The sequence below is a fragment of the Thunnus albacares genome, chromosome 16 (genome assembly GCF_914725855.1).
Source record: "Thunnus albacares chromosome 16, fThuAlb1.1, whole genome shotgun sequence".
NCBI lineage: Eukaryota > Metazoa > Chordata > Actinopteri > Scombriformes > Scombridae > Thunnus > Thunnus albacares.
The window spans coordinates 21,711,055-21,735,107 of NC_058121.1; the positions used below are offsets into that span (position 1 = coordinate 21,711,055).

The following is a 24,053-nucleotide window of genomic DNA, read 5'->3' on the forward strand; positions in this document are numbered from 1 at the left end:
TGTAAATGCAGTTTTCCTATGTGTGATTCTATCTTGTGAGAAGGACAAGAAGATATATGACACAGAACAAGTATCTGGCTTTTTATTTATATCTCATAGTCAGAAAAATGTCATGAAAAAAGCCTGCACTGTTGATAAGCTTTGACTATCATACAGTATGTGAGGCGAAAACAATGAAAAACACAGTGCACATTTGGAGACACAAGTGACACAGTGAGAGTCTGCAAAATGTCAAAGTACTCATTAAATATTATCAGCTTAATCCCACCGTGTCAATACATCTTCTAATTAAACAGTAGGTCACATGGGATTCTCAGCAGTCAACAATATGCAGTATAGACAGTAGGTCATGTGAGAGAGTTGCTGCTGTGATGCCATCATGTGGTTGATGAGGTCAACTGAAATTGAAAGGAGTGATTTTGCCACAAAAAATAACTAAATAAATCAGAACAGAAACAGAATATATGGACATGCATTCAGCAAAAACACCTCACAGACCAAGTAGCTGAAAATCTGTATAATAATGGCGATAATGGTATTATGTGTTTATCTGAAAACTACAGCCCAAATGACAAATTATTTCTGCTGGCAGTGAGAACCAAATGTAATCATTAAATGTTGTCTTGGGGGAAATTTAGTGACACAGATAAGGAGTCAACCCAGCCCTAAGTGTCCCTGTTTGGCTCATTAGTGGAAACTGGGCTAATAAGCATATCTTAATAAGAAGGGTGCACTGCAGGGGGACTCAGTGGTTCATTTGAGGTAGGATGAGGCAGCAGTAGAGCAGGATCCACAGGAACAAGAGCATTTCCAGCTCTAATGGGGTTATGTCACAAGAGGCTGCTAAAGATTGAAGAACGAATCCTCCCTCACTGTTGGAAAGTAGATTAAACACAGAAGTGTTAGATTCAGGCTAAAGAATAGATGTTACACTGAAGCAATAAAACCAAAAAGACAGACATAAATGTTATCTGTGTAATCCATGTGAATGAATGAAGATGAAGCGGTCAGCATGGGGCTACAGTAAGAGCTATGTTCTGTAAGAGTTTTAAGGGTCTTTTTGCCTTTACAAAACTAAAAACACAAGAGCAAAAGTGTAAAGAATAGACTAAACAGCGTGTTCATCTGCTTGAGCTAAAACAGTAGCCCAGCTAACTACCTGCAGTAGTAACCTAGAGGTCTTTCCAAAGGCAAGGGGTATGTTATTAACTACTTAATTACATAGGTCACATTTGGAAAATACTTGTTCAGAACTGTACATCCAACCTGTTGCTGCTAAGATGCTAATGTAATTTGGCTAACTCTGTCTTGCTCTTGGTTTAAGGTTTGAAGTTTACACTACAGTTAGTTTTCATCCTCAAATCCTTTTCTCTTATAAAAGTTAAGTATACTGTTTGACAATGAAAGCATCTAAGACTGTGTTGCTTGTCCAAGTATTTTTTCTACAGTAAGCAACTGAACCATCCATGGGTCGGTTAGTGTATAACAATGCTGCTCCTTTACTTCCATGTCACTTGCCTGGGACACTCAGTCTTTTAGTATTATGTCATGTATGTAGCCATAATGTGCATATTTAAGACTTTTACAGGGTTCTCGTTTTAAAGCAGATCAGCTGTAACATTAAAAAGTCCGCTTGCGACAGAAGTTTCAACCAACTCAGAGTTTTAACGTTGCGCTATCATTAGCTAATGCTAGCTAGATACAGCTGATGATGTTTGTCATTTCAGCTGACAAAGAGTGGAGAAAGTAGAAGAGAAGCTTGCCTCTATTTACTTCTGTGTGAAATTGAAGACCCATTGTTTACAAAAATTGATTAATTTCTGCCAATGCTATCATTAAAAACTGCATCATGTGAGTTTTAGATTGGAAAGCTTGACAGGTGTAGTAACAGTAACTATAGAGGGTGGAGTTTAATGAACAATCAATTGTATTTGTACCCATAAATCACAAATGTCATAGCCTACCTGAATGACTGAGAGGTTGCACGGCAGGTCACATTAATATCACCATCATGGCCATGAACACCTCCATCGGTGTCATTTTTCAGGGTAGTTGCACCAGGATGGTGTATTATCGTTGCTTTCTTCTCAGTTAGATGTTTACATCTCTCCAGTTCTCTGTCCTTCTCATCTACTGTCTCAAAATCCATTGAATATTTTACTTCATTAGTGTCTTCCTGATTTTCTTCATCTTTACAATTCTTGGTTAAATTCTCCATTTTGACATCTCTCCCATCACTGTCTTCTTTTGTGCTAATTGTAGGTACACTCGTCCTTCTGACTTCAGCTTTGTCAATTAATATTTTCTCATTTCCTGTCTTCATCATTTGTAAATTCACAACACTTTGCTGATTTCCCCTCTCTTCCTCTTTCACATCATCTTCTTCATCTCTCTCCTTCCTTAATCCTCTATTCTGCCCTTTCTTGAACATCAGCAAATGTTCTTCCTCCTCTTCTTTGTCTCTCTTCACACTCCCTTGTCCATTTTTTTCAGAAAGTTCTCCTTCGGTCTCTACTACAACTTCTGTCTTCCAATAAGCCGCTTCCACTACCAGTGATTCTGTTTCATTATATCCATTCCTCACCAATCTAGCATTTTCAGTCTTCTCCTTCTCCCTCCCTTCCTCACCATCATCGTTACTTTGTCCTGTAACAGCCCTCTCCTCTTCATGTTCTCCTTTGCCTCTGCTTTCATCCAGTAGATGTACGTCCAACACAGCTCTGTTGTTTGCCATTTCTCTGAAAATGCTTTCATTTTTTTCCAAATCAAACTTCCTGTGATCCACTGACAGAGCTCTGACTTCCAACTCTTGATCAAAATCAGTATTTTGTGCAAGGGAGCCTTCTTGATGTTTACATCCACTGACATTGAACATCTCAGACACTTCCAGATGTTCTGACTCTTCAATCAGCTGTCCATTCAGGATAATTTCTTCCGCTGTTTCCTCTTCAAGTCTCGGTATTCTTTTTAGGTGATTGTAAGGTTGAAAAACTTCTTTGTTCAGATCCAGGTTGTAGCTGTAGGCATCCTCCTCATCTGAGTCCAGCACTGACAAGTTGTAGATTCCCTCCTCAGAGCTCAAGGAAATATAACTCTCATCCCTTTTTGGCTTGCCGTGGCCCTGATCCACAGACCCTTTTTCCAGCCATGATCGGATATCCTGGCTGAAAACACCTGTGTCCAACGGACTGGGTGGCTGTAAGACACTTGGACATCTGCCTTTCTTTCTGTTGACTTGTGAGGTGCCCGCAGTTTGTTCAGTAATGCTTTGGTAACGATATGATGGAAAAACATCGCTGCTGGTGGAGAAGTCAGAGGTAACTGCTCCATTCATGTGACGCAAGGTGGCATGGAGTCCTCCTGAAGATCTTCTAGCCCACTGTTTCCAAAGTTGCTGTTCGCTGCTCTTCTCCAGGCCTCTGAGCAAACCTTTGGCTTCTGGGTCTCTGGTACCAGTCTCTCCAAAGCTGAGTGCCTCAAGTGATCCAAAATTTGGGATCTCAGGAATGTTAACTTCAATATCTGTTGTATAATTCTGTAACATAAGATATATTACAGTTACATAGTTACATAATACTACTGAAAATAATACCCAGAAAGAAGTATCTTTGGTTCTCAGTGTTTGAAAATATACTTATTTGCTTTCTTGCAGATAGTTGGATGAGAAGATTGATACCACACTCACACATGAGAGCGGTATAAATCTTCTCATCTAACTCTCAGGAACAAAGCAAATAAGCGTATTTCCTTAAATGTTTTAAAATCTATAAAACAAACCATACTGACCTCATCTATGCCTGAATAATGTCCCAGGAACATAGACACATAGGTAATGATAGATTGCTCATCTGGTGAAATGCATGCCACATCTGTGGGATAGAATGATAAACCATCTTCACACAGTAGCATGGTAAACTTTAATTATTACTGTTACTGAATGGGCTCTACACATAGTAAATACCTTTGCTGCTCATTTCTAGTGAGGCCAACTTATAAATTGCTTTGCAGTGGGACCATGGTGAGCTTATAGCACCTGTTTAGCTTTGTTGCTAGGTGAAAACAACTGATATCTTGCAGAAAGATATTTGTGTTTGTGCAGGAAAATGGATTTACTATTAAGTAAGTTTTTACCTTCAGGCTCTAGTAAAGGTGGTATATCCAAACTGTGATGGGCTATCATGAAAGCCTGATGAATGTTTTCTCTTGGCTCTCTGGACAGGCTTTCCCTCAGGTCAACCAATGCAGGGTTTATGGACTTAATCATAGCTAGGAATGCCAGTCCACTCCTCCAGCTCTTCCCAAAGTCATGCACCTCCACCCCAAACCTGGGAGTTTACAAATGCAGACCAGAGACACACTCATGATTCAGGATGTTTTGTTGACTAAAATTACTTTGTAAGCAATTTTATCTTTTTCAGACTCACTGTGATGTGCATCTTTGGACCCACTGCAGGAGAGTCTTGATTACTTTCCCGTGGTACTTTGGCTCCCTGGCAGCATTTCCGCCTTTTCTTGGCAGAGTGTTACTGGAGTAGCTGCCAATGTCATTTGGCTGGGGTGAGAGGTCACTGAAGGAGGGGTAACTGCTCATCGATAAGGAGGTGAGGCTAGAAGACAAATGCCTCTGGAGGCCTCCTGTCACTTCTTTTACCTGTATTAGAGTTAAAGAGCGGATTGTGTGTGAGGTCAGTCACAAAGACAAAACCCATCAAGACATTAGAGTGATGAATGATGAGACAAACCCACTTGGAAATGCAAGATGATGTTCCAGATAAGGTTAAAAACAACAGAAGGGATGCCATCAGCAATACCAGAGGCATCGATGCCAAGCAGCTTCACCTGAGAGACAACAGTGAGGAGACATTATCTGAAATCTAGTTTTTCCGGATGTGAATATAAATGTGATACATGTCAAAACATTATCACTGTATTGACTTACAAGCAAACACACTCACATGTCTATCATCCAGGAAAGCCAGGACCTTGGAAATGTTGTTCAGTCTGAAATTGCGGTGAGAAGACGACCTAAACCTGTAAAGCTAAATTACAGGAGGAACGCTTAAGGGAATACTTCAACATTTTGGGAAATATGCTTATTGGCTTTCTTGCTGACAGTTAGATGGTCAATACCACTCTAATGTGTGTACCACTATTGATTAGCTAAAGCCAGCAGCTAGTTAGCTTAGCTTAGCATAAAGACTGGAAACAGGGGCATACAACTAGCCTGGCTCTGTCCAGCACGTAACCGTCCGTAACACAGCAACTTCTCATTTTTACACTGTGAGTTTTGTGCATTCCCTTCATTTCAGTCTTAAAGCTAAGCTAAGCTAATTAGCTGCTGGCTGTAGGCTTATGAGAGAGGTGTCAAACTTCTCATCTAACTCTCGGAGAGAACACAAATGAGCAAATCTTCCAAAATGTCAAATTATTTCTTTAAAGCTTCAGGATTAATGGGTCTCAATCACAAACTTTTGTCTATATTTATACAATATTCACAGTATAAAAATTATTATTTTCTGATTATTTCTCTACTGAGTTTATGCATATATCAACAGGTGCATTACAGTGAACATAAGCATGTGGAAGAACTGTACTATATCACTACATCTCTTACCGGTTCCCCAACCCAATTTCCAAAATCCAATCACTTAAATCTGTCCACACACAGATTTACATATGCATTCAGATGGGCATGCACCAAAGTACCCATAATAATATACACATATGCACACACGCATATACTGAACATTTACAGCAGGTATTTATGGAAAAAAACACCAAAATTAAAGCCTTTTTGCATGCACACAACAGAAAGCACTGGTAAAAAAAAAAAACAAGTGTCTGCACATAGAATACAGACCAATACATTACATATTATTCCCAACAAATCTACTCAATTACAGGCATATGTGCATGTAAAAGGAAAAAAAAAGACTAGTGAAAAGAGTTTTAAAAAAAAAATAAAACTAAAACAATAACTAAATAATAGTATAAAAACTATTATTATTTAATGAGCAACAGTCATGTGATTCTTACTAGTTTACATCCAGACAACTCCTCCAGCAGGGACATCAGTATTCTGCCATCTTGAATGTCTGTGAACAGGTCGTGCGCTTCAACTGGAGGTTCACACTGAAAATAACAAAACATAAACCTCACTGGTGATTTAATTTAAAGAGTGAAAAAGTATAATGTACAGTAAAACAGTATTAATGTGTGCCTTACTCTCTGCAGAAACATATTCATCCACCTGGTGAAGGTTCTCTTCTGCACTGCCTTCCTCTCATCTAGAGGAAAAAGAAAACAGAGCCATGGCACAGTGAATATTGTGGTTTTCCAAGTGAACAGTGTTGCATCAATGCTTTCACAAGCCTGCGTTCACTGTATAGCATGCAGGAGAATTTGTGTTGAATGTGATAAGCAGAAGGAATCTGACAGAAACGGCACATAAGATTTTACCTCAATGAGACTGCAGAATTTAAAGATACCTCAGATTAACAAACCTGTAGTCAAATCTCTTTTCATTATAAATTTTACATACAAGTCCAGCTAAAGAGCATATTACAAACAAGTTTAAACAAAGTTAATGATTGGGCAATCAGATGCCACACTGCCAAAGACACTTGTCTGGGAAAAAAAATGTTCAGAGGGCAAAGACAGAAAGAAAAGAGAAATTAACCTTGTTGTCTTGCAAACTATTCTTTTTTTAAAAGTACATTTAAGTTCTTGTCTACACAGTGATGTAACATATTAACACAATGGGTCAGTATTAACATTAGCAACCACTACGGCAGCATGTCTTTTTCATTGTACCTTGAGACTGTTGCACATGTTGGTCACGGACTCCTTGTGAATCCCAGCTGGCCTCGTCCTCCATTCTCATTTGACCTCAGACACACGTCTGTGTTTGATCCATTTTGGAGATAAGAAGGAAAAACAATTCAAAATGTCAACAACTTGTAGCAAACAGAGGTGCACTGAGGTTTCCTTACAGGACAGGATCAGGATGAGGAAAAGGTAAAGTGAGGCAGTGAGCCTTGCCCGAACATGCTGAAACCTCCTTCAGAGGTGTTGATCAACTCTAACACCACCCCACCCAAAGACATTCAGTCTGAATCCTATTGGCAGACTGCAGATCATAAAATTCTGCCCGTGGAGGCAGTCACGTACTGTGTTGGGATCCTTAAAATTAAGAACTCAGCTGGGATCACTGTGTTTTCTTGTCATAAATCTTTCTGACTTTTCGTCACATACCTGAGTTTCTTCTGAGCATGTTCAGCCCAGACTAAAGGAATGAATAGAAGTCTGCACTGGGACTTTCACAATAGGAATGAGCAGATGTAGCCAGGGTCAGTTTTAATCATGCTCATAAAAAGCAATGTGTTATCTATAAAGGTGGTTTCAGAGCAACGTGTTTTGGCAAATCAACAATTTTTAATTCATGTATAAAGACTTACTGTAGGACTTGTCATCTACAGCTGGTATCACACAAGTCTCATCTTATACATAGTAGAAGAAAAACATACACAAACCTACACCTGCTGCAAATTTTAGTATTTCTGAGCATTCTCCTCTGTGCCCAGTTTGGTAACATTTAAGTATGAAAAGTATGTGTCATCATCCTCATAATACTAATCTCCAATGGCTACAGGAGAAGATGGTGAAATATCTTTCTACCTTCTCGCCTGAAGGTAGGTTTTATGAAAGAAAAAAAACTGCATTATTATAATAATAAGAAAAGTGTGAAGGGCACTTCTTTGTGATTCATACTGTAATTTCATGAGGTATATTATTGATGAACATTCATTGGAAAAACATGTTTTCATCAATTTCTAGTTCTTTTACATCAGCTTGCATTGTCAGTACGCTGTCAGTAGGCTACATTAATAAGACATGTATTTCATGTCTGGAAAATTAACGATCTAATGGGCTCACTTTGTAAAATAATAAAATATTTATAAAAGGACACACAGCGTAACATTTTTAATCACCTATGAATCTCTACAGGAACCTAAAGCCTCATTTAGGATGTTAATATGGTGCTCTGAAATGTCTGTAAAGCTGTGAAATGCACGCCGTGCTTCTTGCAGTGACCCACATTTTCCTGCGGCTCTCCGGTATTCTCGACTCAACCTCACCAGGGAACTTTGATGCATCTTTGATGTGAGAAATCTCCCATCAGTGAACAGAATTGCTTATAAGCTTGTATGACATGCTCGACTTTTAAATCTTACCAGCACACGCGGAATTTATTTGAACAGATCAGATATGTGAAGACGCATAAAATCAATGTGGAATACCAGCACATGAATTAACATAAACTGGAATAACTGGAACGAAGGTCTCATTTGGTCTGCAAACAGCAACGTGTGGCAACTTTACTTCTAGAGCTTAACTACATTAATTCATATTGAGAAATTTCAGAAATTCATCTGAGATGAGCCAAGTATTCAGTAAGAAAATGATTGTAACGTATTATTTCTGAGCATACTGATTAACTACATTCTTCACACTTTCATTGCCTACATACTGTATATCATCTGAGTGTTGTGCACAAATAGAGGACAGAGTGGCAAAATTTGAATAAAAGGTGTTTAATATATCGGATGCAACATTTTAGTTGAAAAGTGAATATAAACTTAATGGGAGAGATTTATGTGCAAATATATATATTAAAAACAGGTTCTGTGGGTTTAAATTTAAAGGATATGTTCAATTTTTTTCAAGTCTGTCTTACTGTAATCACTCCTACTTTTCATACCAACACCAAAGAGATCCCTTCTTGAAGCAGTTTCATTGTAAGTGATGGGGGATGAAATCCAACACCCTCATACACTTAAGACTAGATTTAGAGACTTGAAAAATATGTGAACTGAATGCAGGTAATGTGTGACTTAATTGTGCATATTTGTGTTTAAAAAAAAATAATCAGACAGTATTGTGACAGCGGACAGTGTCTGACAGGAAGAGCTCCCCCTGTTTCAAACAATATCAGGCTGCCAGGTTTTTACTCTACCTGCCTTAAGAAAGGTGATATCTATAGAACAAGAACATCACCGCCGTGGAAAGCAGGAAATCTGTCCAAGGAACATCGCACGTGAAGCTCCTGAACCTCCAGAAGTCACGCCTTTTCATTCTTTGAGTTGCTTTCTGCCACCTTGTTGTACCCACAAGCAACAGTCCTTTGCAAGGGGCAGCGTCACAAGGCTGCAAAGACTTGGAACATCAAAGTAGGATACTTGTGATGCAAATTTACTCAACAGAAAAGGAATTACATAACACCTGAATGTCCATGTATGTTCTAATTTTTATTAAAACACATAATAAAAATATAGAGGATTCCAAACAATCCAATCAAATTCAGAAAACTTCATTTTTACAAACTCAAGAATCAACAGCATATCTGGCCCACCACATGAAACATTGAGACATGAGATACTTTAGTGAACAGCACAATAAAGAATCTGAAGTGTTGTTAAAATATCCCTTTTCCAACTGGGACACTGGCTGCTATTATCTGCATAAAACCATGCAGTCGGTGGGGGTTTCTCTGCCTATTAATCTAGGCAGTGTGTCCAAGTCTTTCTCTGGTGTTAAACAGTAAAACAGGGAGCATACTTGTTCCAAAATTTAAGAGATTCTTGTGTCCCATCTCCCCCTATGTCTTCATGATCAATCACCCACAATATCAGCATGAGGAGCATTAGACCCAGTAGTCAGCCCAGTTTGTGTTTGCCACCCCTGCAGGAGACAGAGGGGTTTATTTCTTCCCCATGATGAAGCTAGGAGCCTCTGCATCATCATCAGCCTCTCTCTCCTCCTCCTCCTTCTCCTCCTCGCTGCTAGACGAGCTCTTGTCGGCGTCATCTTTCTTGTTTTTAGCCTCTAGTTTGGCTTTCTTCGCCATCAGCTTCTTCTGCTTCATCTTGTCCCGCTTCTTCCTGCGCTTTGCCGTCCTCTCGTCGGCCACGCGTTTGTTCTCCTCCACTTTATCCAGATAGTCCTGCTCTTTATTCATCACCTCTGCCATCTTGTCTAGAAAGTCCTGTCTCTGGTACTCTCTGCGCCGGAGGTGCCGGTAGACGTGAAACTCCCCGCTGCCGGCGCCAGCGCTGGAGCCCATCACATCCCGGACGAACTCCGGCGGAGCCCGCGGGGTCCACTCTTTCTGCCGGTCCGGGATGGGAGCGAGCTTATCCGGGTTCCGCATCAACCTTTCCAGCTTCAGACGTTGTTCCTCCGCCGGAGTTTTAGCGATGATTAGCGGCTGAGCCGCTTTTCCTCCAGGTTTCGCCGTTTTGTTGTTGTTCTTCTGTGTGTTGTGCGCCGCCATCTTTCAAAACGTCGTCGTCTTCTTCCTCTTTGCTCGAACTCGCCCCGGACGTTTTTATGGGCTTTTATAACCTGGAAATAATTATTTATTATTTTTTATATTTGGTATTTTAAAACAAAATACAAGAATTTGTGACAACGAGTGTGATTTTTTATTTTTTTTTATTAAACCTTCATTTTTTCATACTCATCCTTGTGTAACTGGTGTGATTGACATGCGGCTTCACCAATAGTAAATCAGATTAGAGTTTGTTTGGGAGCAGCTGTCCAATGAGCGCTCAGGTCCCGCCCCTGCTGGTTGGTGTCAGTGCATGTTAGGGGGTTACACTCCGGCTTGTGTTGAAGTGAGTTTACGTCCGTTTCTGCGGTATCTCTTCTCCTCACAGGCAATATATAACCCACCAAAGACCATGAACAGTTTAATTAGATCCACTGCGCGGTGTCTGCGGTCCGGGGTGGCGGCGCACTATCTGCCCAGACCAGTCGACGGACGCGTGTCGTCGGCCTCGGCCCGGTTCCTGTGCGCGACGGCGGACCTGCAGAAAGACCTTGGCGCGATGGTGAAGAAGGACAAGGTGGTGGTGTTCATGAAGGGGACGCCGGCACAGCCCATGTGTGGCTTCAGTAACGCCGTGGTGCAGATCCTCCGCATGCATGGAGTGGACAACTATGCTGCGTACAACGTGTTGGAAGACCAGGACCTCAGACAAGGTCAGAAAAACTGATTAGAGTCATGGCAGCAACAAGTTGTCACCGCTCAGTTACACTTTCGGCTTTTAGTTTAAGATCTTTATGACTGTCAAGCATAAAACATATGGGATAAATAACCTGCAAATTGATTTAATCAGTGTTTGTGTCTCAGTTGGCCTTCTTAACTAGTATTTATTGTTTAAACTATATTCAGTACACCATAAACTTCCTTCAGCTATCAACTGTTGGCCCCTATTTTTGTCTAGATAGCTCTGAAAGGTGTAGTTTTTTTTTTTATCAGAGCTCTGCAGCAGGACCAAAGGGCGTGGTGCTTCCAGTTAAACCATCATTGTGGACATGACTGTCTTTTTCAGCTTTTACAGCCAAACTGGTTTGCCACTGACAATGAAACCTTCCCTGTTTGTAATGACATCAAAGATGTGAAGGAACAAGGAAGTTGTTTCAGGTAGTTACATCAGCACTGGCCTTTAATGGGGTTTTGTCAATTGAGGGGTAATGTTGCAACAAGAGTGCAATGTCATGTGACACACAGTAGCAAGCTGAGAGAGATCAAAACACTCAGACTAGGATGATATGGCCCTAAAATAATATCACAATATGATATTTTTTGAAGATATGACAAAATACTCCTCACAGGATTTTTGGCTCTCTTTTTACTCAACCAGGTGCTTCCGCTTGAGGTAGTGAAATACAGATGGGTGACAAATGAAAGGAGAAACCAACATGAAGTATCTTAGTAGGGAATCAGGCCACCATGAGCCTCCAGAACAGCTTCAGTGCTCTTTGCTAAGTCTGTGGAGCTCTCTTGGAGGGATGAGCACCATTTCTCCATAAGATATTCCCTCATTTATTTAATTCCCCTTTATTTAATCATATTTAGATATAAATCTCTTTTGCAAGAGAGACCTGAGTACAGCAGATGGAAAGAAAAACAAATAGCCAGACATAATAAAAGGACATACTGCATCAGAGACAATAATAGACATCACTAAATAGATTTGAAGATGAAAGTTTATATCATTTATTCATCGTTGGTCCAAAATTTGAGATCTGGTGACTGTAAAGGCCCTTAAATTTTATTCACATCATTGTCATACTCACCAAACATTGAGTGAGCCCTTGTACACCACAGAAGCATCTGCATTTGATATGTTTCTCCACTCTTTTATTCATTTTTTCCCTTTAATTTGTTCCCCGTCTGTATGTTTGTTGTATTGCCCCCTTTGATTGTTACAGTCTTCTTGCACTTCTTACATATTACTGTGGTTTGTTGCACATCTGATCTTTTGTAACCAAACCACTCCAAACTACTTTTGAGACTAACTCCTCTACCGTCGAGTATGATGAGTAAGTGGTCTGATGTCATTGTGTCAACGAGTCTGAATATTGCCATTATCACGATATAATGATTTTGTATCATATCAAAAATTATACTGATATTATCATAAACAATACGATAAGGCACATCTCTAACCCAGACACTAGCTGGTTTGGGATTTTAATCAGGGCAGGACATAGCGGTCAGTTTTCTTATAAAAAAAGACAGAACTTTAAGGCCTCAAGACATGTATTTTGATATTTAATTAGAGGCATAGTGGCAGTAAACACGGACACTGAGATGAGTCTGTTAGATTACTTCCCCAAAGCCTGAGTGGTGTCAAACAATTCACTATTGTATCCTACTGAAAGTGCTGCTTATTGTTAGACTGAAAAACATGTTTTGGTATTCCCAAGTGACACAGAACCAGAATAATTTGAGTGTCATTGTGTCCCTTTTTATTTAAGGCTGCAACTCAAAATTATTTTCACTATCGATTAAACTATTGATTACTTTCTTGATTGATCAATTAGTTGTTTGGTTCAGAAAATGTCTTATTTTGTCCTGACAAACAGCCCAAAACTTAAAGATACTTTAAGTTGTGTCATAGAAACCAGAAAATATTCACATTTGAGAAGCTGGAATCAGAGAATTTGGACTTTTTTTCTTAAAGAATGATTAATTGATTATCAAAATAGCAAATTGGCAATGAATCGATTAATCAGCTAGTCATTGCAGCTCTACTTTTTTTTAATAGGACACCCACCAGAGAGATCCAGAAGGTTTGGGATGTCAGACAGACAGACAGGTTGTCAAAAGGGTTTTCATTCCAGTGAATGCAAAAAAAAGTGTTCATTGCTGTCGATACAGCAGTATAAAATGTTCTGAAGCATTTCAGCTGTTTATAATTAGCATTATTACATATTTATCATATATTAGTTTATGGTTTTCAACCCTCTCTGCACACCTCTTAATTTGTAATTCTGTTATCTTAAAGGCAACAAACTCAGTCAGTATTCATCCAACTTTATTCGTTTGGTGACATTTTTGTCAAGTGGTTTTTGCTGTGGTGTTTCTGAGCAACACTTCCCTGAGATCACTAGGTGATCGAGGTGCTGCTGTGAGCTCGGTTAAGACCACTGACCATCACTACTGCACAGTACTTCTGTCAATAAAACACAAACATGCTGCTGAAAGTATAACCAAAACTCATCACTTCTTGTTTGCCAAATGACCTTTTCTTGGAAGATTAAAAAAATAACAAATGTGAAAATCATGTCATGATTCTCTTAGTCAGACATCTGATATTAAATTGGTTTCAAGGTATTTGTCACTCTTGACACAAATACTGTCTCCCCTCTACAGGAGTCAAGGACTTCTCCAACTGGCCCACGATCCCTCAGGTGTACTTCAACGGCGAGTTTGTCGGAGGTTGTGACATCCTGCTGCAGATGCACCAGAACGGAGATCTGGTGGATGAGTTGAAGAAGCTGGGCATTCACTCTGCGCTGCTGGACGCAGAGAAAGAATCCAAGTAGAGGGAGACGACGGACTTCGAACAGCTGACGAAACAGAGGACACATTTAACCGGTTGAACCCCCCTCCACCCCACAACTCACAACTCTCTAGGCAGCCATACAGAGTGCAGATACGAGTAAAAGTGATGAGTATAAGCAGTTTTAGTAGCAGCACTGTATCTTGAGTCAGGGACGTTTACGCTTTTACCAAGTTCCACACCTAATTTAGGCTGTTATGCATAGCTCCTGCTGCACTGCTTATACTCAATTCAGTCCCTTAAATTCTGCACAGATTTGATGCATAACAAGAGTTTGATAGCTATCAGCCATTAGAGAAAAGTATGAAACCGCACATAAGAAGAGACAAACACAACCTCAATTGACCAAATTCTACATAAAGAATCAAACAGTAAGTTAAATATTAAATCACAGGCTTCTGGGGGGATAAATAAAGCAATGAACTAACCCACCGTTACCGAGAATCATTTCACTGTGTGATTGAAGTGCTACTGCCTGAGGGCGGCTGTCACGTTTGTCACCTACTGTCCACCATTTTTTTTTTACTGGCCACAGTCAGTTCAAGACCAAATGACTCCTCAGGGTGCACCGAGACTTTTGTAAAGACCTTTATATCACTGCTTGGGTCGCACCAACACAAGCTTGTCATCACATCAGAAACCTTCTTAATTGCACTGCCTGTACTGAAAGGAAGAACAAAAAGGGGACAGTTCTCTTATTAAAAACATGCTCATGAGTGTTGAATAAAGCAGATATGGGTTGATGTTAATATAAAGATGTGTTATTTAATTTCTGTCCATACGATTGTAGTGTTGATAGGTTAAAAAAAAAAAAAACAGACTTGGACCACACCTCGCTGACCTCGTTACACACATGCACTGTCAACATGGCTTTGAAGGAACGAGTAGCATTGTCCCACTATTTGTTCTTCCCGCCAGGAACCGCATTACAAAATGTGCACCCTCTTGTTTTAATGTCTACACCCGCTGAAACGCAACAAACGTACCCTGATACTTTTTACCTTTTTATTTCTGTTTTCGCTGAAGACGACTGATTTTTACAGGACATTTGGACAAACAGGAGCAGGTATATTTAAAGTTTAATGTGTCTGTCCAAGTCTGTGGTATTTGTCAGTTTTGTCACCGAGGGGAAACGAATGGAAGTGCTTCTTTTTGTTGTTGTTGTTGTTGTTTGTTTTCTCACTGAGCCCAAGAATCCCTGACATTTATCGATCACAGATGTTTTATCTTCTGCTGCACACAGCTGTATTATCAAAGCAATGGTCATGTAGTACACTGTAAGATATTGTACATTGAAAGCATAATATTAAATGTATTTTAGCTGCATGTAAACCCTACACCAATTAAATATTTTTGTGACACAAAATAACCAGCACTCTGGACTTTTTTCAGTACTTTGGATCAACTGCATGTGTGACATGTGGCACCCGGACAAAATCCACACAAACTGGGATTCAGGTCAAAGCAGCATAAAGTCCTTATAAGAAGCAGAAGGCACAGTGCTGTGCTTCTTTTAGAAAGAAATCTGTTGGCACATCAACGTTGGTCTGCACCTTCAGCTGTTGGACATTAAATCTCTATGTGCTCTCACTGAATAGTGGCCAAGCACCTTAGGCAAACAAAAGTATTTATTTTTTCCCCATCAATGTAATGTGATTATCAGCTTAGAGTGAGTAAATGTGTCATTGGGTTTTTAAAGGCTATGTTGGCACTGTGGAAGATGTCCTGTAATTCTCAATTTGAACAACAGACTAATATAGCAGATCATCATGGTGTCTCAATCAGAAAGTGAAAGTCTCTACTGTCACTACCTAATAAAGGCATAAAATGCCCCAGAATATAAAAAAATTAAAAAAGAAGGGAGTGTTTATGAAAAAAAAAAGTTATTCCTGAATGATGTACTTTAAATGACTGTTTTTGGATACGATGATGATTTAGAATTCAAGTTTTAACTTTCCAAACTGCTGCTGCTCTTTGTTTATCAAACTATCAGTAACCTAGAAACCATAACACACAAGTATAATGGCTGTTTCAGAAGAGGTGCGTAGGTTAGAGTCACTACCCCTTTATAAGGAAAAACCTCATTCAGATACAGCTGGGAGCATTTTTTTTTTACACATTTTTGAAGCATCTTAAGTCTTTTTAAAGGGCAAATAATCTAATCATATCAATCAAACATGCAACGTCTTGAGCTGATCGTTTGATCACAAACTGATATAATGACATCTGGATGAAACTTAAAAGGTGAGGATTTCAAATTCTATTTTTACACTTATTTCTAAAGAAAGAGGAACTTAGTTCTCTAGTTTTTCCTCTAACGAATTAACGGATCCCTTCTTTTCTCACTTCCTCTGGAAATACAAACTCATGATTGCTGATTTCTACATTTTCATTTGCAAGATTTTTTCATAATTGAAAGACTCAATGAGCTGATCTTAAAAAAAAAAAACATTTTTTCATCTTTAATACAAAATACTATTTTACAAAATATAACTGGACTTTACAGTAAAACTACTGTAAATGTTACAGTGTTAAATATGCAACTAAGGTGGGGACATTCCAGTCCTTCCCATCCTCTCTGTTGCCATCGTCAGTCCAATACAGCAGAAACGCTGTTAAACATCTAACAACACGCAGGTGTGAAGAGGATTCACTTCAGAGTTTCTGCAGGAAGCGGAGCACCAGGTCTCGCAGCGTAGTACGCAGCGGCTCGTTGTTGTCACAGACGATGTGTGTCCCGTCCTCCTCCAGCTGAATCAGCGTGTCCTCCGCCTGCAGGTGCAGAATGTGTCCGTCCGTCGTCTCCTCCACTTTCACCTCTGTGATGCCGTGCTGTGGGGGAACAGAAATATGTTTTTCTGCATGTTCTTTCTGACTGTCATGTTGTAAAATTGATGCTGCAGTTTGAACCTGCATCGATGGCAAATATAAATAAAAAAGTGTATCTGCAGATTTTCAGACCTTTTGCAATGTGGCCAGAAACATTTCCAGGGGCACAGCTCCACTCAGCAGGGGTTTTGGGGACATCACCACTGGGGGCTCCTCCATTACCCGCTTCCTCTTCTTGCTGGGGGGCGCTGGAGGAGGTTTAGGCACCGACTGACAACATGAGAGGAGAGACAGATTTTAAAACTTAAATTATTCTTTTGTTGTCCTCCTGACTTCTCATGTGTTTGGTTCACAGACACTATACATATTCACACATCCACACACAGACACACACACCTGTAGCGTATGCTTGTTGTCCTTGGAGTGCAGCACGGCAGACACAGTTGCCACAGAGATGCCGGGTTTGATCTCAGACGGCACCAGGGAGTTGGCCAGCTAGGAATAGAGGAATCAGACGGTGTCTTTAAGACATGAAAATTGGCCACCTGTTTTCTGACAGGAGTTTGAATATTTCCATAAAACATTTCAATCTTTTATTCTGCTTTTTAAGCACCATATGTCATTGTCTTATGCCAACACATTAGAGAATTTGAAATATGCACTTGCCATCTGTTTCCTAAAGGGCTGATTTTATCTTTTATTCAACATTGTCAGATGACTCTATTAAGCCCCTTTTAACCAGAAAGTTGGAGGAGAATATATTCATCCCCACAGGAACTCAAGCTGTACTAGTCACTGCTCTGATGTGCCTCACCTCTGGCAGTATGTAGACACGTTCGTAACGGCGTCTGAAGGGCAGGTTGAGTACAGAGCAGCGTCTGTAGGGCATGGGAGGGGGCTGCAGCTCCAGCATCAGGTCAGAGCGGTGCGACTGGGTCAGTGGAGGCTGAGTGTACTGCTCTGGACACACCACATGGAGGGGCTGCGAGACGGCAAGTCAGGGGACAGTGATGTGGACTACAGAGGCCTTTAAGGTTGACTGACTAAAATAGCTTTTACTACTTTTGTTGTAGCAGTTCTTTATATTTTCTTTCTCTATGATCAAATGTAATGTTACCTGAACTTCTTTGAGCAGCTTTGACACTTGGTGGAAGTTGAGCCGCGTGTCAATGGGACAGTAAACACACTTCATGGCCAGCGGCTGGTAGGGAGCCAAAGCATCCAGGTAGGAGAAGTCTGGTTCTGGTGGGGTAAAGGAGAGACAAAGAGGCCTTCAGATGCTGTAATGTCTACTTTAGAATTACAGGATGACATTGTTTCAGTTCGTGCTCCTCTCCTCACCAGTAAAGATGATGGTGTTGAGGCTGGATTTGCCCCACAGCTCCATGAAGTGAACCACGTCCCCGAAGCGCAGAGAAGGGTGGCCGGTGAACACCACGCACGGCTGACGGAACTCGCTGCTGAAGTCTCCGTGAATGCTGGGGTAGTGCTTGAGCTTGTTGGTTTGGATCAACTGAAACGACGACGACAACACAGGGATCGTTGTTTCCTCTGCATTCATACAACAGCTCAAAATAACATTAAAAACACATGAGGCTCGTCTAGAGTTGAGTGTCAATGTGACCATGTGTACTGAGATAAACCTGAATATATTTAGGCAAAGAAACTCATGTCAATGAACTGCAGTGCTGACACGATGTCAGATAACTGGTCCTTTTTTCAGAGATTATTCTTAGGCTCTAATTTGCTAGTACAAAGTTTTCAACTTTCCATCATCACTGGCAGGAGACAGCAGCAGCAGGACTTACCTCTGCGTGGGGAAACGGAGGTTCTGGAAGATACACCTTTGATTGCTTGTTGTGACAAAGCCTGAAAACAAATCACAACTAATCAGAATATCCCAGAATAATCTTGTAGAACCAATCAACAAGTGGCTGGGATCACATATAAGATGACAGAAGACGTAATGTGTTAGAAAATTAGCATGGCTATAAACCAGCACCATGTGAAAATGTTGCTGTTTCATAGAAATGACAATATTTTTGTTTGCTGCAATGCACCATATTGGCAGAAAATGCAGACTTTATCAGAATCACACACACCACACAGTGCTCCTGCAGTCAACAATAGTAATGTGATGTAAAGTAATGTGAAAGGATTAAATGTTAAACTCTGATCGACAGCTCCTCACCACTCAGCAAAGATCTGAGAGAACTCCAGGGAGCTGTTGGCAACAGGCGAGATGAAGTAGAAGGGCGTGGTTCCCAGGTTGGCGCTCTCGATGAACTGGTACAGACACTCCAGCAGATCGTATATCACCCCTGAGGAGTAACATGGCACTAGCACGTTGCCTCCCGCACGGATCGTCATGGCTACAGAAACAGATACATTTACAAACATTAAAAAGTTTTATTCCAACAGACATTGATAATATTATGAAAGGCATCCTCTTAATGAACTGCCAAGTACAGTTCAACCTACCCAGGTTGCTGCAGAATTCCCCCAGCATACCATCTGGGTTGGCGGTGGGCATCTGGGTGAGGCCTGTCAGAATCAGGATGTCACTGTTCTTCAGGGAGCTTTGGTCCATCGGCTGGGAGAAGAGAGCACACACTTTAAATTATCACCAGACATGTGTGTGAGAGGTAGCTTTGTGAGCTAAACTGTCCAGAGAGATTATCGGAGTCCAAGACACATCTCATATCAGCCCCTTCCAGCTTTTTCTGACAAAAAAAAACTCCCAAAGATCACAAACTGACTGGACCAAAGCCTCTTTTTCAGGGCCGATTGTATTCTTCACCTTCTATTGAACAGGAGAATCAGACACGACTTTGCCACAGAAGACTTTCTGAATTACTGAAATAACTGTCCGGTAAACATAATAACTTTCTATCCACTGTGCAATTTGCCTTGTATCTTGAAATAAATAGAATAGCGTATTTCCTTTTTTTTTTCTCAGGAATTTGCTCAAAATAGTGAGCATGAGTACAGAAGGGGTTTGTAACAATGATAATGTTATTATTGGCCACTGAATCAGTATTTAATGATACTGATAACACGTAGGCCTAAACAACTAAACTAGTTTTTCTTGTAGCGAGGGGAGGAGATGTACTGTAAAAGCTACTACGTCTTTCTCTTTCTCCTCCTTTCAGGTTGTAAACAATAAAACTGTACATCGCAGCCAACATCTGGTGAGGATCGGGACAGACAGCGCTCTGTAAACCTCCGTTCAGTCCCCTCCTGCCCTCTGCCATCACCTATATACAACCAAATTCACAATTTATTTGTTCTCATTTATATATATTTCTCTTTCTGTTGTCAGACAACAGAATTAGTGATTTAGACGCAGATCATGAATATTACATGTAAACCAGCAGTCATTCTCGAGCTGCTGCTCTGCGGTGAGGAGGTGATGAAAGGTTGTAATGCCACAAAACCCCCAAACCTCACCCGGTCTGTCTCAGTAAGTCTATCATCATTTTGCAAAAGTTCTGTTTTGGGATGAGAAAAACACCAACCAACTGATGACAGAGGGCAAAATGGAGAAAAAAAAATGCATTTATGAATTTGAAAGGCTTATGTAGACTTAGGCTACGTTATACACACTATTCAGGTCATTCAGATATAAGGCAGCATGTGGTAGTACAGTAATTAAACAGAGTAAAATGCAGCCACAAAGCATCTGTTATCTCTAAAGTTCATTAGCAATGTGTCTGCTGAAGAACAGATGCTCTGCTTTTCAACGTTTCCAACGGAGCCATAGTGCAACCAGAAGGCGACACAGCCGGATCCTGTGTGGACATTCTGCGATACAGCGTCATCCGCGTTAGACCTCTTGACTTACCTGTGGATGTGTGGTGAGGAGGGATGACCCCGACACATAGGAAACTTTCTCATGGTGAGACTGGATGATCCAGTTGGAGCTACCCAATGAGTAACCAGAGCTTAATGGGGAGACCTGTACCGCTCCAAACAACTCCTGCAGGGGAAAAAAAAAAAAAAAGTCACTATGAGGACACGTTAATATTCATGAGAAAAAAGCTATTTTATACAAACAACATAATTAATAACAGCCTGAGGGAAATATGCTATGTTTTTGTCCCTTTTAACTTTTTTGACGTACATTTTCTATGCAAGCACACAGGAGATACTGTCTGATGATAATTGGCTGTATCACTGAAGCCTTCCATCAGCATCAATGTGAGCCTCTGAACTGACTCTAACAAAAGAAGTTCTTACCACTTTCTGTGAATAACCCACAAGCTGCACTTTGCTGAGGGCAGAGTTGACCTCCTGCATACTGTAGCATCGCTTCCACGTCCACACATCCACTGCATCCTTCAGTGGCGCAGGGAGCATCCTTATATAAAACAATGATTTATTTATTCAGATCATGTCACATGCACTTGTACTGACAGGTTATTCATTCCTTGACTCTTCTCTTCATAAGTCATATGTTCTTTCTGACAAGTTTACTGACCTCTGCGTTTCCTTGTTCTTCCAGCAGGTGGCAGACTGCGCTTTGGGAACTCTCTCCATGAAGTTCACCAGCTCTTCCATCAGCAGTCTGAGGAGAGAGAACGGCACAGAGCAGCGTTTTCTTAATTATCTCAAACACACAATTAAATTCAAAGCAGTAATTTAAACCTCTGGCACTGTTTACTCAACCGTGATAAAAAATAAGATAAACGGTGTGACATGTACGTTTCCCTTTAAATGAATGAGTTTTCATTCCTTACCTGCCAATCTGCAGGGTGGGCTCTGTGGCGTACACCGTGCCAGTGAAGCCGGTGTGTTCGGTGATGTAGGGCAGAGCCATCATACAGTGGTAGTTAGAGATCAGGATGACATCGATGGTAGACAGATCCAGCAGTTCTCTCTGCAGTCGACATAAATGGAAAAGATTTAGTTTATTTAGAGCAAATATGTATTATTATTTCAGGCAGAGCATTTACTATTATATACATTTTGAATAAGTGATTGTCAAAGTATTTAAAATAACTGTAAAAATAGCTTATATGTGTGATGGCTGGGTTTATTACCTCAGGGAGACAGAACTCTGGCTGTGAGTCCACAAACACTCTTCCTGCACACTCCTTCAGCTCCTGGAAAGATGGGAAGAAAATCTTAACTTTCGACTGAAGTCTATAGTTTAATTGTGTTTCATCATCAGAAGTATTCTATGTGTACTTCACAGGAAAAAAAACAATGACTTTAAAAGGATAGGTTCACAGTTTTTAAAGTCTGTCTTAAAACAACAGTCAGGTGCCCAAATGAACAATGAAAGAGGTTTTCCGCGCTGTAATCATTCCTCCTCTTCATACCAGCTATTAAAAGATCCCCTTCTATTGTGTTTTCAATATAAGTGGACGCTGAAGCTTCATATTAGCTTCAGATAAACTTTTAAATACATTTTTGTGGATTTTGTCCCCCATCACTTACACTGTAAGTCTATTATGAAGGGATATTCTAATGGTCAGTATGAACAGGAGGAATGATTATGGCAAGAAAAACATATTCTCAATGTTCAAATAGGTACCTGACTGTTGTTTTAAGAAAGACTTAAAACTGGACTTCAACAAACACACGGGTTGAAGTCCAGAGACAGTGAGTGCTCAATGAATCAAATACAACAAAAACAAAAACAAAATCAGCTTCTCACACCTTTTCCAAGTTAATTGTTCCATCCTTCGAGACCCAACCAGGTAGCTTTGAGAGTCTTGGACTGAAAAGGGACAAACACAAATTTTACACCAACAAGTCTGTAACCAAGAAAGGAAGGAAGGCAGTGAGGTAGGTAGGGAGTTAGTTAGTTAGTTAGTTAGTTAGTTAGTTAGTTAGTTAGTTAAGTAGGTCGGTAGGTAGGAAGGACAGAGGGAAGGAAGTTAGTTAATTAGGAAGTTAGTTAGGGAGGGAGAGAGGAAGATAAGTAGGTAGGTAGGAAGTTAGTTAGGTAAGTAGGAAGGAAGCTAGGTAGTTAGTTAGTTAAATAGGTGGGTAGGTAGGAAGGAAAGAATGCACTAGCTACCACTGATGCCAGCCACTCACCTGTGCACGAGAGGAAGGGGCAAGAAGTTGAGGACAGAGGTGGTGTCCAGTCCACAGTCCAGCATGATAGTGGTGGATTTAAATTTGAGGACATTGCAAGGCAAGGTGGGATGACCAGACAGACAGTACTGAAAGAAAAGACAATCATTAGAAACACATATGTGGAGAAAAACAAAACAAAACAAACAAAAAAACATTTGACTGTGCCAACGACACAATACAGAACTGATACTGCAGAAGTAGAATAAAGGAACTCATGTTATTTGTCTATAGCATAGACTGTAATTTAGAGCTGTCCAGAAGCGGGCACACACACAACTGTAGTCTCATTATAATAACCCGAACGATTTGCTTACATGCTATTATAGTCGGCAGGGGTTGACGTGGCTACTTGAACATTAATTGTGCTAATAACTTGTTTTTACTCACCAATTTCATATTGAACAGGAGCGACAACTGATGAATTAAGGTTTAGCTAGGCTAGTTAGCTTTGCTAGCTCTGTTTGTCAGGTCTCTGCTAGCTTCGTTTCTCTGGTGTTAACTGTTTGCTGCCCCCTACAGGGGCGGAGGTCACCCTCACTCACATCAAACACACAGACGGGCTAAATAACGAATAAACCAAATATCCAAATATATTAACCAAATATATAACAGCACCGTCCCCTTGCGAAATAGCAATCAAAATATCAATTAAAGTGTCGATTATTGATGTCAACAAACGCACGTGCCCACTTGACCGCAGGGCTGTCACTCAGTTTCATTGGCTCTAACCAGAGCCGTGTGTAAATTACAGTTTACCCAATTTGTTTTTACCAGGGACATATGAGCGCGGATATTGAGACACGTATACCGCCTTAAACCCCCCAAAAGTCAGATACTTAGTCGAAAACTGTGAGATGATATGAGTTCTATATATAACCTATTTAATATAGTTAAGTATAGTTGGGAACTATTTCGGCAGCCAGTGGGAGGACCACTGCTAACTACAAGAAACTGCCGTGAACTCTCCTCTTCAACGGCTCTGGTTTTGTCCCCCTCCTATGTTACTAGCTAATGTGGCATTCATGTGCTGTCTGAATAATCAGAAAAATGCGTTCCCAGCTGGGAAAATTCACGTCGTAATAACAACTCGGAAAGACAAAGAAAATTTTGGTTGACCACTTGCCGAAACTTGGCGTCATGTGCGCTGAAACATGACAGCCGAAAGTCAAATGTTTGATTGATGGCAAGAAACGTTTATTAATTCACACATTGCATATC

General features: G+C 40.5%; 4 protein-coding genes and 1 non-coding gene across 6 annotated transcripts; 1 reads left to right on the top strand and 4 right to left on the bottom strand.

The window, feature by feature from the left end:
* Window positions 1-68: 68 nt before the first annotated feature.
* clmnb (calmin b) lies at window positions 69-9,200 on the bottom strand. Of its 2 annotated transcripts, XM_044376271.1 has the most exons (11): window positions 8,099-9,200; window positions 6,814-6,901; window positions 6,226-6,287; window positions 6,037-6,132; window positions 4,956-5,039; window positions 4,747-4,839; window positions 4,425-4,651; window positions 4,132-4,325; window positions 3,787-3,869; window positions 1,965-3,535; window positions 69-872 (listed from the first exon to the last, which is right to left on the bottom strand). In XM_044376271.1, the coding sequence occupies exons 2-11, from the start codon at window positions 6,881-6,883 to the stop codon at window positions 746-748; spliced, it is 2,607 nt and encodes an 868-aa protein (XP_044232206.1). In that variant the 5' UTR covers window positions 6,884-6,901; window positions 8,099-9,200; the 3' UTR covers window positions 69-745. The 2 variants fall into 2 exon arrangements, with proteins under 2 accessions (XP_044232206.1, XP_044232204.1); XM_044376269.1 differs by having other exon boundaries at window positions 6,814-9,200.
* LOC122965831 lies at window positions 8,937-9,200 on the bottom strand. Its single transcript, XR_006398310.1, has one exon.
* Window positions 9,201-9,287: 87 nt separating this feature from the next.
* prkrip1 (PRKR interacting protein 1) lies at window positions 9,288-10,393 on the bottom strand. Its single transcript, XM_044376289.1, has one exon. The coding sequence runs from the start codon at window positions 10,331-10,333 to the stop codon at window positions 9,761-9,763; it is 573 nt and encodes a 190-aa protein (XP_044232224.1). The 5' UTR covers window positions 10,334-10,393; the 3' UTR covers window positions 9,288-9,760.
* A 205-nt stretch (window positions 10,394-10,598) lies between these two features.
* Window positions 10,599-15,285, top strand: glrx5 (glutaredoxin 5 homolog (S. cerevisiae)). Its single transcript, XM_044376288.1, has 2 exons — window positions 10,599-11,043; window positions 13,727-15,285. The coding sequence occupies exons 1-2, from the start codon at window positions 10,644-10,646 to the stop codon at window positions 13,897-13,899; spliced, it is 573 nt and encodes a 190-aa protein (XP_044232223.1). The 5' UTR covers window positions 10,599-10,643; the 3' UTR covers window positions 13,900-15,285.
* On the bottom strand, window positions 14,963-23,480 carry ints9 (integrator complex subunit 9). The gene is made up of 17 exons (XM_044376272.1): window positions 23,223-23,480; window positions 22,794-22,921; window positions 22,410-22,470; window positions 21,788-21,850; window positions 21,485-21,624; window positions 21,226-21,312; window positions 20,985-21,105; window positions 20,590-20,724; window positions 19,227-19,338; window positions 18,937-19,117; window positions 18,554-18,614; window positions 18,087-18,258; window positions 17,863-17,987; window positions 17,560-17,727; window positions 17,142-17,240; window positions 16,878-17,015; window positions 14,963-16,748 (listed from the first exon to the last, which is right to left on the bottom strand). Exons 1-17 carry the CDS (start codon window positions 23,229-23,231, stop codon window positions 16,572-16,574), a joined length of 1,977 nt encoding a protein of 658 aa, XP_044232207.1. The 5' UTR covers window positions 23,232-23,480; the 3' UTR covers window positions 14,963-16,571.
* Window positions 23,481-24,053: the final 573 nt, after the last annotated feature.